This window comes from Coregonus lavaretus (genome assembly GCF_964263955.1).
Source record: "Coregonus lavaretus genome assembly, contig: HAP1_SCAFFOLD_429, whole genome shotgun sequence".
NCBI classification, from domain to species: Eukaryota; Metazoa; Chordata; class Actinopteri; order Salmoniformes; family Salmonidae; genus Coregonus; species Coregonus lavaretus.
In genome coordinates this window covers 340,924-355,865 of record NW_028162438.1, presented here as the reverse complement: position 1 = coordinate 355,865, position 14,942 = coordinate 340,924, and the positions used below count along the sequence as shown (strand labels likewise).

General features: G+C 50.1%; 1 protein-coding gene and 1 pseudogene across 2 annotated transcripts in view; both read right to left on the bottom strand.

Moving 5' to 3' along the window:
- Positions 1–3: 3 nt before the first annotated feature.
- Positions 4–14,942, bottom strand: part of LOC311119259 (general transcription factor 3C polypeptide 1-like) — a 69,754-nt gene continuing 54,815 nt past the window's right edge. Inside the window, exons 35-39 of the mRNA XM_084193980.1 lie at positions 12,119–12,360; positions 9,520–9,848; positions 8,895–9,333; positions 4,318–4,613; positions 4–777 (exon numbers count right to left, since the gene is read on the bottom strand). Of these exons, the coding sequence (XP_084050106.1) occupies positions 505–777; positions 4,318–4,613; positions 8,895–9,333; positions 9,520–9,848; positions 12,119–12,360 (1,579 nt within the window). The 3' untranslated portion in view covers positions 4–504. The remainder of the gene's footprint in view (positions 778–4,317; positions 4,614–8,894; positions 9,334–9,519; positions 9,849–12,118; positions 12,361–14,942) is intronic.
- LOC311119246 lies at positions 2,273–4,302 on the bottom strand (annotated as a pseudogene). The gene is made up of 2 exons: positions 3,691–4,302; positions 2,273–2,276 (listed from the first exon to the last, which is right to left on the bottom strand). The product of its transcript is annotated as an uncharacterized misc_RNA (transcript).

The window sequence follows — 14,942 nt, the reverse complement described above, 5'->3', positions numbered from 1 at the left end:
ACATTTCAAGATTTTAATTTTATTAAATCACACTTTCAAGAAAACGATAACAAAACAACTTACATGAAACCATGACAACAGGTTTTCCCAAATCAAAGAAATATAAGATGTGAAACGAATTCCCAGAGCTCTGTAAAACCAGAACTGAAACATAATTTTTAGCTAAAATAAAATCTTGTCTGGTAAGAGTAATTAAGAACCAGAACCAAAAGATCCTTGGTTACCCACTGTGAAGCAACTTGTTGTTCTAACTCCTGGCCCTATTAGTCCTGATCAAGTAAAACTCCTGTCCCTAGCAGTCCTGGGGTCTATTCACTAGGAACTAAATGGAACCAAACAGAAGCAAAGGGAACGAAACGGCGAGGGACCTCCTTTAACTTTTCCAATAGAAACTGTTGTTTTTGTTTGCGAAAACATTTTTCAGTTGCAAAATGTTTTGCTACGGCCTAAAAAGTTTCACTACGGTGTGCGCTAAAGAACACACCCCGGATCAGTTAAAACTCCCTACTGTTTGTTCTCATGTTGTGCGAACTGGACCCACTGGTTCCAGTTGTTTTCATGGGGGAAAACCTGTCCTAGACGCAGACAGCAGTCGATGGTCGGCTCGTAGAACACAGTGGTCGTCTCAGCCGGTCTTACCGCAGTCTCACCCAGCCTCACCCCTGTCTCTCTCGCCCTCTCCTCCTCCACCAGGAAGGTGGCTGGGCAGGAGAAGAGGGAGGGTTTTGGACGTCTGCTCACGTACCTCCTCTTAATACAGCCCATTTCTACCAGGGCCTGAGGGGAGGAGAGAGGAGGAACAGAGGGGGAGGAACAGAGGGGGAGGAGAGAGGAGGAAGAGAGAGGAGGAACAGAGGAGGAGGAGAGAGGAGGAACAGAGGAGGAGGAGAGAGGAGGAACAGAGGAGGAGGAGAGAGGAGGAACAGAGGAGGAGGAGGAGGAGGAGGAGAGAGGAGGAGGAGAGGAGGAGGAGAGAGGAGGAACAGAGGAGGAGGAGAGAGGAGGAACAGAGGAGAAGGAGAGAGGAGAGGGGTACAAGGAAGAAGAGGGAGAGATGAACATGAGTGAAACTGACCAGAACTGGTGATGTTAGCTGTGGAGGAGTGTGTGGTAATTTGAGACCTTACACTTAAATCCACTTTTCACAAAGAGGAACATAAAACTGCTATAACATTATAGTATAGTGTGGGACAGGTGTGGTTAGTGACAGACAGGTGAGGTGCTACCTGTGAAGGGGTGTGGTTAGTGACTGACAGACGAGGTGCTACCTGTGAAGGGGTGTGGTTAGTGACTGACAGACGAGGTGCTACCTGTGAAGGGGTGTGGTTAGTGACAGACAGGTGAGGTGCTACCTGTGAAGGGGTGTGGTTAGTGACTTACAGGTGAGGTGCTACCTGTGAAGGGGTGTGGTTAGTGACAGACAGGTGAGGTGCTACCTGTGAAGGGGTGTGGTTAGTGACTGACAGACGAGGTGATACCTGTGAAGGGGTGTGGTTAGTGACAGACAGACGAGGCGCTACCTGTGAAGGGGTGTGGTTAGTGACTGACAGACGAGGCACTACCTGTGAAGGGGTGTGGTTAGTGACTGACAGACGAGGCGCTACCTGTGAAGGGGTGTGGTTAGTGACAGACAGGCGAGGCGCTACCTGTGAAGGGGTGTGGTTAGTGACAGACAGACGAGGCGCTACCTGTGAAGGGGTGTGGTTAGTGACAGACAGACGAGGCGCTACCTGTGAAGGGGTGTGGTTAGTGACTGACAGACGAGGCGCTACCTGTGAAGGGGTGTGGTTAGTGACTGACAGACGAGGCGCTACCTGTGAAGGGGTGTGGTTAGTGACTGACAGACGAGGTGCTACCTGTGAAGGGGTGTGGTTAGTGACTGACAGACGAGGTGCTACCTGTGAAGGGGTGTGGTTAGTGACTGACAGACGAGGTGCTACCTGTGAAGGGGTGTGGTTAGTGACTGACAGACGAGGTGCTACCTGTGAAGGGGTGTGGTTAGTGACTGACAGGTGACGTGCTACCTGTGAAGGAGTGTGGTTAGTGACAGACAGGTGAGGTGCTACCTGTGAAGGAGTGTGGTTAGTGACAGACAGACGAGGCGCTACCTGTGAAGGGGTGTGGTTAGTGACTGACAGACGAGGCGCTACCTGTGAAGGGGTGTGGTTAGTGACAGACAGACGAGGTGCTACCTGTGAAGGGGTGTGGTTAGTGACAGACAGACGAGGTGCTACCTGTGAAGGGGTGTGGTTAGTGACAGACAGACGAGGTGCTACCTGTGAAGGGGTGTGGTTAGTGACAGACAGGTGAGGTGCCACCTGTGAAGGGGTGTGGTTAGTGACTGACAGGTGAATGTTCCTACCAGTATGACATGTCCTAATAGAATCACTGGCTGCAACACTCCTCTGTAGTGTTCTAGTATAGTGTGATAGAGCCCTAACTAGCTGATTCATCTAGCCTACATTAGAGATGATCAGCTGATATATCTAACTAGCTGATTCATCTAGACTACATTAGAGATGATCAGCTGATATATCTAACTAGCTGATTCATCTAGCCTACATTAGAGATGATCAGCTGATATAGCCCACCCCAGTAGTGGTTCTAGCAAAGAAGTAGTGGTTTCTAACTCCCTTTATCTGTGGTTCTAGCTTGCTTGGCCATTTTTTTGTGCAAAAAAATAAAGGCCTATGTTTATAAACATGGTGAATTTGGCTACAGGAGTAGTTGAAACGTGGAATAAAGGCCCATGTTTATGTAGATATTTCTTTGCACCTGTAACACCAAAGGTCTGTGCACGGCCCTGGTGTGTGTGCATGGTGTGTGTGCATGGTGTGTGTGTACATGGTGTGTGTGCATGGTGTGTGTGCATGGTGTGTGTGCATGGTGTGTGTGTGCATGGTGTGTGTGTGCATGGTGTGTGTACATGGTGTGTGTGCATGGTGTGTGTGTACATGGTGTGTGTGCATGGTGTGTGTGCATGGTGTGTGTGCATGGTGTGTGTGTGCATGGTGTGTGTGTGCATGGTGTGTGTACATGGTGTGTGTGCATGGTGTGTGTACATGGTGTGTGTGTGTGCACGGTGTGTGTGTGTGCATGGTGTGTGTGTGCATGGTGTGTGTGTGCATGGTGTGTGTACATGGTGTGTGTGTGTGCACGGTGTGTGTGTGTGCATGGTGTGTGTGCATGGTGTGTGTGCATGGTGTGTGTGTGCATGGTGTGTGTGCATGGTGTGTGTGTGCATGGTGTGTGTACATGGTGTGTGTGTGTGTGCACGGTGTGTGTGTGTGCATGGTGTGTGTGTGCATGGTGTGTGTGCATGGTGTGTGTGTGCATGGTGTGTGTGCATGGTGTGTGTGCATGGTGTGTGTGCATGGTGTGTGTGTGCATGGTGTGTGTGTGCATGGTGTGTGTGCATGGTGTGTGTGCATGGTGTGTGTACATGGTGTGTGTGCATGGTGTGTGTGTGCATGGTGTGTGTGTGCATGGTGTGTGTGCATGGTGTGTGTGCATGGTGTGTGTGCATGGTGTGTGTGTGCATGGTGTGTGTGTGCATGGTGTGTGTGCATGGTGTGTGTGTGCATGGTGTGTGTGTGCATGGTGTGTGTGCATGGTGTGTGCATGGTGTGTGTGCATGGTGTGTGTGCATGGTGTGTGTGCATGGTGTGTGTGTGCATGGTGTGTGTGTGCATGGTGTGTGTGCATGGTGTGTGTGCATGGTGTGTGTGCATGGTGTGTGTACATGGTGTGTGTGCATGGTGTGTGTGTGCATGGTGTGTGTACATGGTGTGTGTGCACGGTGTGTGTGTGCATGGTGTGTGTGTGTGCGCATGGTGTGTGTGTGCATGGTGTGTGTGTGCATGGTGTGTGTGCATGGTGTGTGTGTGTGCACGGTGTGTGTGTGCATGGTGTGTGTACATGGTGTGTGTGCACGGTGTGTGTGTGCATGGTGTGTGTGTGTGCATGGTGTGTGTACATGGTGTGTGTACATGGTGTGTGTGTGTGCACGGTGTGTGTGTACATGGTGTGTGTGTGCATGGTGTGTGTGCATGGTGTGTGTGCATGGTGTGTGTACATGGTGTGTGTGTGTGTGCACGGTGTGTGTGTGTGCATGGTGTGTGTGTGCATGGTGTGTGTGCATGGTGTGTGTGTGTATGCATGGTGTGTGTGTGCATGGTGTGTGTGTGTATGCATGGTGTGTATGCATGGTGTGTGTGTGCATGGTGTGTGTACATGGTGTGTGTGCATGGTGTGTGTGTGCATGGTGTGTGTGTGTATGCATGGTGTGTGTGTGCATGGTGTGTGTGTTGTTCCTACCTGCACTAGGTCCAGCACCACCACAGGCTGCAGGACTCCTCTGTAGTGTTCCAGTAAGGTGTGTTCTGGTAAACCGGGTCGGGTCATGATATGGTACAGAACAGCCTCCAACATGCCTTTACACACCGGACTGTTCAGACTGCCGTCCACGATACGCCACGGACGACTGATGAACGACACGTCACTCCCACCGCGCCCGCTGTTACCGCTGCTACCATCCTCTTCCTCACGCAGACCGCTCGCTTCACCATCATCTTCCTCAGCTACAGATGAAGATGGCTTCTCACCGTCGCCCTCTGAGGAAAATAAAAACACAATGAAACACACCAGTTACACAAAAACACACGAGACACACACACTTACAAGACACACACACACGAGACACACACACACACACACAAGACACACACACACACACACACGAGACACACACACACACACAGGAGACACACACACACTTACGAGACACACACACACAGGAGACACACACACACACACACACATAGGAGACACACAGTACCAAGTCTCACTTGTGCTCTGCTCTGTCTCAGAGGTCTGGTTAACAGGGTCAGCTGTAGTCTCAGAGGTCTGGTTAACAGGGTCAGCTGTAGTCTCAGAGGTCTGGTTAACAGGGTCAGCTGTAGTCTCAGAGGTCTGGTTAACAGGGTCAGCTGTAGTCTCAGAGGTCTGGTTAACAGGGTCAGCTGTAGTCTCAGAGGTCTGGTTAACAGGGTCAGCTGTAGTCTCAGAGGTCTGGTTAACAGGGTCAGCTGTAGTCTCAGAGGTCTGGTTAACAGGGTCAGCTGTAGTCTCAGAGGTCTGGTTAACAGGGTCAGCTGTAGTCTCTGAGGTCTGGTTAACAGGGTCAGCTGTAGTCTCAGAGGTCTGGTTAACAGGGTCAGCTGTAGTCTCAGAGGTCTGGTTAACAGGGTCAGCTGTAGTCTCAGAGGTCTGGTTAACAGGGTCAGCTGTAGTCTCAGAGGTCTGGTTAACAGGGTCAGCTGTAGTCTCAGAGGTCTGGTTAACAGGGTCAGCTGTAGTCTCAGAGGTCTGGTTAACAGGGTCAGCTGTAGTCTCAGAGGTCTGGTTAACAGGGTCAGCTGTAGTCTCAGAGGTCTGGTTAACAGGGTCAGCTGTAGTCTCAGAGGTCTGGTTAACAGGGTCAGCTGTAGTCTCAGAGGTCTGGTTAACAGGGTCAGCTGTAGTCTCTGAGGTCTGGTTAACAGGGTCAGCTGTAGTCTCAGAGGTCTGGTTAACAGGGTCAGCTGTAGTCTCAGAGGTCTGGTTAACAGGGTCAGCTGTAGTCTCAGAGGTCTGGTTAACAGGGTCAGCTGTAGTCTCAGAGGTCTGGTTAACAGGGTCAGCTGTAGTCTCAGAGGTCTGGTTAACAGGGTCAGCTGTAGTCTCAGAGGTCTGGTTAACAGGGTCAGCTGTAGTCTCAGAGGTCTGGTTAACAGGGTCAGCTGTAGTCTCAGAGGTCTGGTTAACAGGGTCAGCTGTAGTCTCAGAGGTCTGGTTAACAGGGTCAGCTGTAGTCTCAGAGGTCTGGTTAACAGGGTCAGCTGTAGTCTCAGAGGTCTGGTTAACAGGGTCAGCTGTAGTCTCAGAGGTCTGGTTAACAGGGTCAGCTGTAGTCTCTGAGGTCTGGTTAACAGGGTCAGCTGTAGTCTCAGAGGTCTGGTTAACAGGGTCAGCTGTAGTCTCAGAGGTCTGGTTAACAGGGTCAGCTGTAGTCTCAGAGGTCTGGTTAACAGGGTCAGCTGTAGTCTCAGAGGTCTGGTTAACAGGGTCAGCTGTAGTCTCAGAGGTCTGGTTAACAGGGTCAGCTGTAGTCTCAGAGGTCTGGTTAACAGGGTCAGCTGTAGTCTCAGAGGTCTGGTTAACAGGGTCAGCTGTAGTCTCAGAGGTCTGGTTAACAGGGTCAGCTGTAGTCTCAGAGGTCTGGTTAACAGGGTCAGCTGTAGTCTCAGTGGTCTGGTTAACAGGGTCAGCTGTAGTCTCAGAGGTCTGGTTAACAGGGTCAGCTGTAGTCTCAGAGGTCTGGTTAACAGGGTCAGCTGTAGTCTCAGAGGTCTGGTTAACAGGGTCAGCTGTAGTCTCAGAGGTCTGGTTAACAGGGTCAGCTGTAGTCTCAGAGGTCTGGTTAACAGGGTCAGCTGTAGTCTCAGAGGTCTGGTTAACAGGGTCAGCTGTAGTCTCAGAGGTCTGGTTAACAGGGTCAGCTGTAGTCTCAGAGGTCTGGTTAACAGGGTCAGCTGTAGTCTCAGAGGTCTGGTTAACAGGGTCAGCTGTAGTCTCAGTGGTCTGGTTAACAGGGTCAGCTGTAGTCTCAGTGGTCTGGTTAACAGGGTCAGCTGTAGTCTCAGTGGTCTGGATAACAGGGTCAGCTGTAGTCTCAGAGGTCTGGTTAACAGGGTCAGCTGTAGTCTCAGAGGTCTGGTTAACAGGGTCAGCTGTAGTCTCAGAGGTCTGGTTAACAGGGTCAGCTGTAGTCTCAGAGGTCTGGTTAACAGGGTCAGCTGTAGTCTCAGAGGTCTGGTTAACAGGGTCAGCTGTAGTCTCAGAGGTCTGGTTAACAGGGTCAGCTGTAGTCTCAGAGGTCTGGTTAACAGGGTCAGCTGTAGTCTCAGAGGTCTGGTTAACAGGGTCAGCTGTAGTCTCAGAGGTCTGGTTAACAGGGTCAGCTGTAGTCTCTGAGGTCTGGTTAACAGGGTCAGCTGTAGTCTCAGAGGTCTGGTTAACAGGGTCAGCTGTAGTCTCAGAGGTCTGGTTAACAGGGTCAGCTGTAGTCTCAGAGGTCTGGTTAACAGGGTCAGCTGTAGTCTCAGAGGTCTGGTTAACAGGGTCAGCTGTAGTCTCAGAGGTCTGGTTAACAGGGTCAGCTGTAGTCTCAGAGGTCTGGTTAACAGGGTCAGCTGTAGTCTCAGAGGTCTGGTTAACAGGGTCAGCTGTAGTCTCAGAGGTCTGGTTAACAGGGTCAGCTGTAGTCTCAGAGGTCTGGTTAACAGGGTCAGCTGTAGTCTCAGAGGTCTGGTTAACAGGGTCAGCTGTAGTCTCAGAGGTCTGGTTAACAGGGTCAGCTGTAGTCTCAGAGGTCTGGTTAACAGGGTCAGCTGTAGTCTCAGAGGTCTGGTTAACAGGGTCAGCTGTAGTCTCAGTGGTCTGGTTAACAGGGTCAGCTGTAGTCTCAGAGGTCTGGTTAACAGGGTCAGCTGTAGTCTCAGTGGTCTGGTTAACAGGGTCAGCTGTAGTCTCAGAGGTCTGGTTAACAGGGTCAGCTGTAGTCTCAGAGGTCTGGTTAACAGGGTCAGCTGTAGTCTCAGAGGTCTGGTTAACAGGGTCAGCTGTAGTCTCAGAGGTCTGGTTAACAGGGTCAGCTGTAGTCTCAGAGGTCTGGTTAACAGGGTCAGCTGTAGTCTCAGAGGTCTGGTTAACAGGGTCAGCTGTAGTCTCAGAGGTCTGGTTAACAGGGTCAGCTGTAGTCTCAGAGGTCTGGTTAACAGGGTCAGCTGTAGTCTCAGAGGTCTGGTTAACAGGGTCAGCTGTAGTCTCAGAGGTCTGGTTAACAGGGTCAGCTGTAGTCTCAGAGGTCTGGTTAACAGGGTCAGCTGTAGTCTCAGAGGTCTGGTTAACAGGGTCAGCTGTAGTCTCAGAGGTCTGGTTAACAGGGTCAGCTGTAGTCTCAGAGGTCTGGTTAACAGGGTCAGCTGTAGTCTCAGAGGTCTGGTTAACAGGGTCAGCTGTAGTCTCAGAGGTCTGGTTAACAGGGTCAGCTGTAGTCTCAGAGGTCTGGTTAACAGGGTCAGCTGTAGTTTCAGAGGTCTGGTTAACAGGGTCAGCTGTAGTCTCAGAGGTCTGGTTAACAGGGTCAGCTGTAGTCTCAGAGGTCTGGTTAACAGGGTCAGCTGTAGTCTCAGAGGTCTGGTTAACAGGGTCAGCTGTAGTCTCAGTGGTCTGGTTAACAGGGTCAGCTGTAGTCTCAGAGGTCTGGTTAACAGGGTCAGCTGTAGTCTCAGAGGTCTGGTTAACAGGGTCAGCTGTAGTCTCAGAGGTCTGGTTAACAGGGTCAGCTGTAGTCTCAGAGGTCTGGTTAACAGGGTCAGCTGTAGTCTCAGAGGTCTGGTTAACAGGGTCAGCTGTAGTCTCAGAGGTCTGGTTAACAGGGTCAGCTGTAGTCTCAGTGGTCTGGTTAACAGGGTCAGCTGTAGTCTCAGAGGTCTGGTTAACAGGGTCAGCTGTAGTCTCAGAGGTCTGGTTAACAGGGTCAGCTGTAGTCTCAGTGGTCTGGTTAACAGGGTCAGCTGTAGTCTCAGAGGTCTGGTTAACAGGGTCAGCTGTAGTCTCAGAGGTCTGGTTAACAGGGTCAGCTGTAGTCTCAGAGGTCTGGTTAACAGGGTCAGCTGTAGTCTCAGAGGTCTGGTTAACAGGGTCAGCTGTAGTCTCAGAGGTCTGGTTAACAGGGTCAGCTGTAGTCTCAGTGGTCTGGTTAACAGGGTCAGCTGTAGTCTCAGTGGTCTGGTTAACAGGGTCAGCTGTAGTCTCAGAGGTCTGGTTAACAGGGTCAGTTGTAGTCTCACCTGTGCTCTGTTCTGTCTCAGTGGTAGATGATGGTTCCTCTCCGTCGCTCTCTCCTTCTAACTCCTCTCTTCTCTCCATCCCTCTCTCCTCCGCTGTCTCATTCCTGTCTCTCTCTTTAGGCTGTATCGTCTTCCCCTCCTCATCCTCCTCTTCTTCCTCAGGTGTCCTCTCTCCACTCTTCTCAACCTCCTCTTCCTCCATCACCATTTCTCTTTTCTCTCTCTTCCTCCGTGGTTCCTTCTCTCTGGGGGCCTCCATGGTTCTCTTGCGGAGGAGGGGGTTGTGGTGCTCTCTGTCCCCCAGGACGGAGGCCCCTCGGTGGGGCCGGTCTCTCTGCCTCTCGGTGGAGGTCAGTAGCCAGGGCTCAGCGTGACTCAACAACACCAGACGCACTGAGCTCCCTCCCACCTCCAACACCAGCTCTTCCTCCAGCAGGTCCTACAGCCAATCACAGAGGAGAAAAAGACACATGAACCAATCACAGAGCAGAGGTTCAGTATAGACAGGGAAGGAGACCAATTAGGGAGGAGTGTTTCAGGACGGGAAGAGAAAGCGACTACAAACTTCTCCTAATGAAATAGCGTTCACATTGTGTGTGTTTCAGTGTGCCTCCATAAGCCCTACCTGTATGTACTGCTCCAGCCCTCTAGTACGCCCGTCTCTGGGCTCGGCCAGGTGTGTGTGTGATGTCACCAGGTCCTGTCTGTCCAATCCGAAGGCTCCGTGTCTCTCCAGCGTTGCTCTGAGCTCTGCCACAGCCCCAATGTCCTCTGGGTTATACCCTCTCTGAGTCACCAGACGCCCCTCACACCCCTCTACAGAGGAGGAGGGGGAGGAGGGTAGGGGGGAGGAGGAGGGAGAAGGGGAGGAGGGGGGATGGGCACTGAGGGAATGGGTGAGTAAGGAGGGGAGGAGAGAGGTACCCTGTCTGGAGAAGTCTAGGGGAGGAGAGTCTGAGAGGAGAGAGAGAGAGGAGAGAGAGAGCAGGATAAAGGCAGAGAGGTGAGGGAGGAGGAGGGTGAGAGAGGTGAGGGAATGTGTACCTACCCTGGGTAATAAACAGCGTGTGTACCTACCCTGGGTAATAAACAGTGTGTGTACCTACCCTGGGTAATAAACAGTGTGTGTCCAGGCGTGTGTCCCTACCCTGGGTAATAAACAGTGTGTGTCCAGGTGTGTGTACCTACCCTGGGTAATAAACAGTGTGTGTCCAGGTGTGTGTACCTACCCTGGGTAATAAACAGTGTGTGTCCAGGTGTGTGTACCTACCCTGGGTAATAAACAGTGTGTGTACAGGCGTGTGTACCTACCCTGGGTAATAAACAGTGTGTGTACAGGCGTGTGTACCTACCCTGGGTAATAAACAGCGTGTGTACAGGCGTGTGTACCTACCCTGGGTAATAAACAGTGTGTGTACCTACCCTGGGTAATAAACAGTGTGTGTCCAGGTGTGTGTACCTACCCTGGGTAATAAACAGTGTGTGTCCAGGTGTGTGTACCTACCCTGGGTAATAAACAGTGTGTGTCCAGGTGTGTGTACCTACCCTGGGTAATAAACAGTGTGTGTCCAGGTGTGTGTACCTACCCTGGGTAATAAACAGTGTGTGTCCAGGCGTGTGTACCTACCCTGGGTAATAAACAGTGTGTGTCCAGGTGTGTGTACCTACCCTGGGTAATAAACAGTGTGTGTCCAGGTGTGTGTCCCTACCCTGGGTAATAAACAGTGTGTGTACAGGCGTGTGTACCTACCCTGGGTAATAAACAGTGTGTGTCCAGGTGTGTGTACCTACCCTGGGTAATAAACAGTGTGTGTCCAGGTGTGTGTCCCTACCCTGGGTAATAAACAGTGTGTGTCCAGGTGTGTGTCCCTACCCTGGGTAATAAACAGTGTGTGTACAGGCGTGTGTACCTACCCTGGGTAATAAACAGTGTGTGTCCAGGTGTGTGTACCTACCCTGGGTAATAAACAGTGTGTGTCCAGGTGTGTGTACCTACCCTGGGTAATAAACAGTGTGTGTCCAGGTGTGTGTACCTACCCTGGGTAATAAACAGTGTGTGTCCAGGTGTGTGTGTCCCTACCCTGGGTAATAAACAGTGTGTGTACAGGCGTGTGTACCTACCCTGGGTAATAAACAGTGTGTGTCCAGGTGTGTGTACCTACCCTGGGTAATAAACAGTGTGTGTCCAGGTGTGTGTACCTACCCTGGGTAATAAACAGTGTGTGTCCAGGTGTGTGTACCTACCCTGGGTAATAAACAGTGTGTGTACAGGCGTGTGTACCTACCCTGGGTAATAAACAGTGTGTGTCCAGGTGTGTGTACCTACCCTGGGTAATAAACAGTGTGTGTCCAGGTGTGTGTCCCTACCCTGGGTAATAAACAGTGTGTGTCCAGGTGTGTGTCCCTACCCTGGGTAATAAACAGTGTGTGTACAGGCGTGTGTACCTACCCTGGGTAATAAACAGTGTGTGTCCAGGTGTGTGTACCTACCCTGGGTAATAAACAGTGTGTGTCCAGGTGTGTGTACCTACCCTGGGTAATAAACAGTGTGTGTCCAGGTGTGTGTCCCTACCCTGGGTAATAAACAGTGTGTGTACCTACCCTGGGTAATAAACAGTGTGTGTACCTACCCTGGGTAATAAACAGTGTGTGTCCAGGTGTGTGTCCCTACCCTGGGTAATAAACAGTGTGTGTACCTACCCTGGGTAATAAACAGTGTGTGTACCTACCCTGGGTAATAAACAGTGTGTGTCCAGGTGTGTGTACCTACCCTGGGTAATAAACAGTGTGTGTCCAGGTGTGTGTCCCTACCCTGGGTAATAAACAGTGTGTGTCCAGGTGTGTCCCTACCCTGGGTAATAAACAGTGTGTGTACCTACCCTGGGTAATAAACAGTGTGTGTACCTACCCTGGGTAATAAACAGTGTGTGTCCCTACCCTGGGTAATAAACAGTGTGTGTCCAGGTGTGTGTCCCTACCCTGGGTAATAAACAGTGTGTGTCCAGGTGTGTGTACCTACCCTGGATAATAAACAGTGTGTGTCCAGGTGTGTCTACCTACCCTGGGTAATAAACAGTGTGTGTCCAGGTGTGTGTCCCTACCCTGGGTAATAAACAGTGTGTGTCCAGGTGTGTGTCCCTACCCTGGGTAATAAACAGTGTGTGTCCAGGTGTGTGTCCCTACCCTGGGTAATAAACAGTGTGTGTCCAGGTGTGTGTACCTACCCTGGGTAATAAACAGTGTGTGTCCAGGTGTGTGGCGTAGCTGCAGCCTCATGGTGCAGGACTCCACCACGATACTATCGTTGGTGTTGAGGTTTCGGAGGTTGACGATCCCGGGAACGCAGTATCCACGCATCATCAGGTACTTGGTGTGGGACGCCTTGTGAGCCCTCACCTCCATCCCCCTCCGCCCCTCGCTATCCTCCACCTCTTCATCATCATCATCCTCAGCCAGCACTGAGATACTGAGAGGAGAGAGACAGACAGACAGGGCAGAGAGACAGACAGACAGGGCAGAGACAGACAGACAGACAGGGCAGAGAGAGAGACATACAGGGCAGAGAGAGGGACATACAGGGCAGAGAGAGAGACAGGGCAGAGAGAGAGACAGGGCAGAGAGACAGACAGACAGGGCAGAGAGACAGACAGACAGGGCAGAGACAGACAGACAGGGCAGAGAGACAGACAGACAGGGCAGAGAGACAGAGGGCAGAGACAGACAGACAGAGGGCAGAGACAGACACACAGAGGGCAGAGACAGACACAGGGCAGAGACAGACAGACAGGGCAGAGAGAGAGACAGACAGGGCAGAGAGAGAGACATACAGACAGGGCAGAGAGAGAGACATACAGACAGGGCAGAGAGAGAGAGAGAGAGGGCAGAGAGAGAGACAGACAGGGCAGAGAGACAGACAGACACAGGGCAGAGAGACAGACAGGTTAGAGACAGACAGGTTAGAGACAGACAGGTTAGAGACAGACAGGGTAGAGAAACAGACAGGAAATAGGATGTCAGTAAACAAATAGAGAACATGGAACAATACACTCCCATACTAATTTATTTGGACAGGGAAGCTAAAACTTTGAATATGGCTCTATACTCCAGCATTTTGGATTTGAGATCAAATGTTTTATGTGAGGCGACATTACAGAATATCTCCTTTTATTTGAGGGTATTTTCATACATATCCGTTTTACCGTTTTTAAATGAAAGCACTTTATGTATCTAGTCCCGCCCATTTGAAGGTGCCATATGTGTTTGGACCACGCCGTTGGCCACACCCACGCCATTGGCCACACCCACTACCACGCCGAATGAATTGAAGGGCAGTAAGACTAATTCAACTCTGTCTTTCATCGAATCAGATCGCTGTCATCACAAAATCTTTCAATGTTGCCAATTATTTTAATGACTACTTCATTGGCAAAGTGGGCAAAACTCAGGCTTGAAATGCCAACAACAAACTGTGAGCCATCATATTCATATCCATAAAATAATAAAAGCGCTGTAAATTTAAGTGATGTAAAGTTAGTGTGGGAAAAGTGGAAACATTATTGTTGTCCATCAGTAATGAGAAAGCATCTAGTATTGCCAGCCTAGATGGAAAGCTACTGAGGTGTTGTCCATCAGTAATGAGAAAGCATCTAGTATTGACAGCCTAGATGGAAAGCTACTGAGGTGTTGTCCACCAGTAATGAGAAAGCATCTAGTATTGACAACCTAGATGGAAAGCTACTGAGGACGGTAGAGGACTATGTTGCCTCTCCTGTTTGTCATGTCTTTAATATGAGCCTGGAGAAAAGGGTTTGTCCTCAGACCTGGAGGGAAGCTAAAGTCATTCCACTACCCAAGAATGGTAAAGCAACCTTTGCGCGGCAGGTAGCCGGCTCTCCGTAGAAAAAAAAACGATATTTCTCTGAACACATTAACCTGTGTGTGTCCATTTCTCTGAACACATTAACCTGTGTATCCATTTCTCTCAACACATTAACCTGTGTGTCCATTTCTCTGAACACATTAACCTGTGTATCCATTTCTCTCAACACATTAACCTGTGTATCCATTTCTCTCAACTCATTAACCTGTGTATCAATTTCTCTCAACACATTAACCTGTGTGTCCATTTCTCTCAACACATTAACCTGTGTATCCATTTCTCTCAACACATTAACCTGTGTATCTATTTCTCTCAACACATTAACCTGTGTGTCCATTTCTCTCAACACATTAACCTGTGTGTCCATTTCTCTCAACACATTAACCTGTGTGTCCATTTCTCTCAACACATTAACCTGTGTATCCATTTCTCTCAACACATTAACCTGTGTGTCCATTTCTCTCAACTCATTAACCTGTGTGTCTATGCATGTTGATTATTCAACAATATACAAGTCAGCAGCCACAGCTAGTGAAATCACTACAACTCTAAACAATGAGTTGTAGAATGTGTGGCTAGTAACAAACTAGTCCTGAATATATCCAAGACTAAAAGCATTTGCATTTGGTAAAAAAAAATAGTTCCCTAATTTCTAGACCTCAGCTGAATCTGGTAATGAATGATGCAGCTGTTGAGCAAGTAGGAGACTAAACTTCTGGGTGTCACCGTAGACTGTAAATGGTCATGGTCAAGGCATATTGGGGTGTCACCGTAGACTGTAAATGGTCATGGTCAAGGCATATTGGGGTGTCACCGTAGACTGTAAATGGTCATGGTCAAGGCATATTGGGGTGTCACCGTAGACTGTAAATGGTCATGGTCAAGGCATATTGATTCAATTGTTGTAAAGATGAGGAGAGGCCTGTGTGTCATAAAGAGATGCTGAGCATTCTGAACACCCCACTGGACCAAACGCTCCCGAGCGCCGCAGCGGTCTAAGGCACTGCATCTCAGTGCTAGAGGCGTCACTACAGACCCTGGTTCGATTCCAGGCTGTATCACAACTGGCCGTGATTGGGAGTCCCATAGAGTGGCGCACAATTGGCCCAGCGTCGCCCGGATTTGGCCGGTGTAGGCCGTCATTGTAAATAAGAATTTGTTCTTAACTG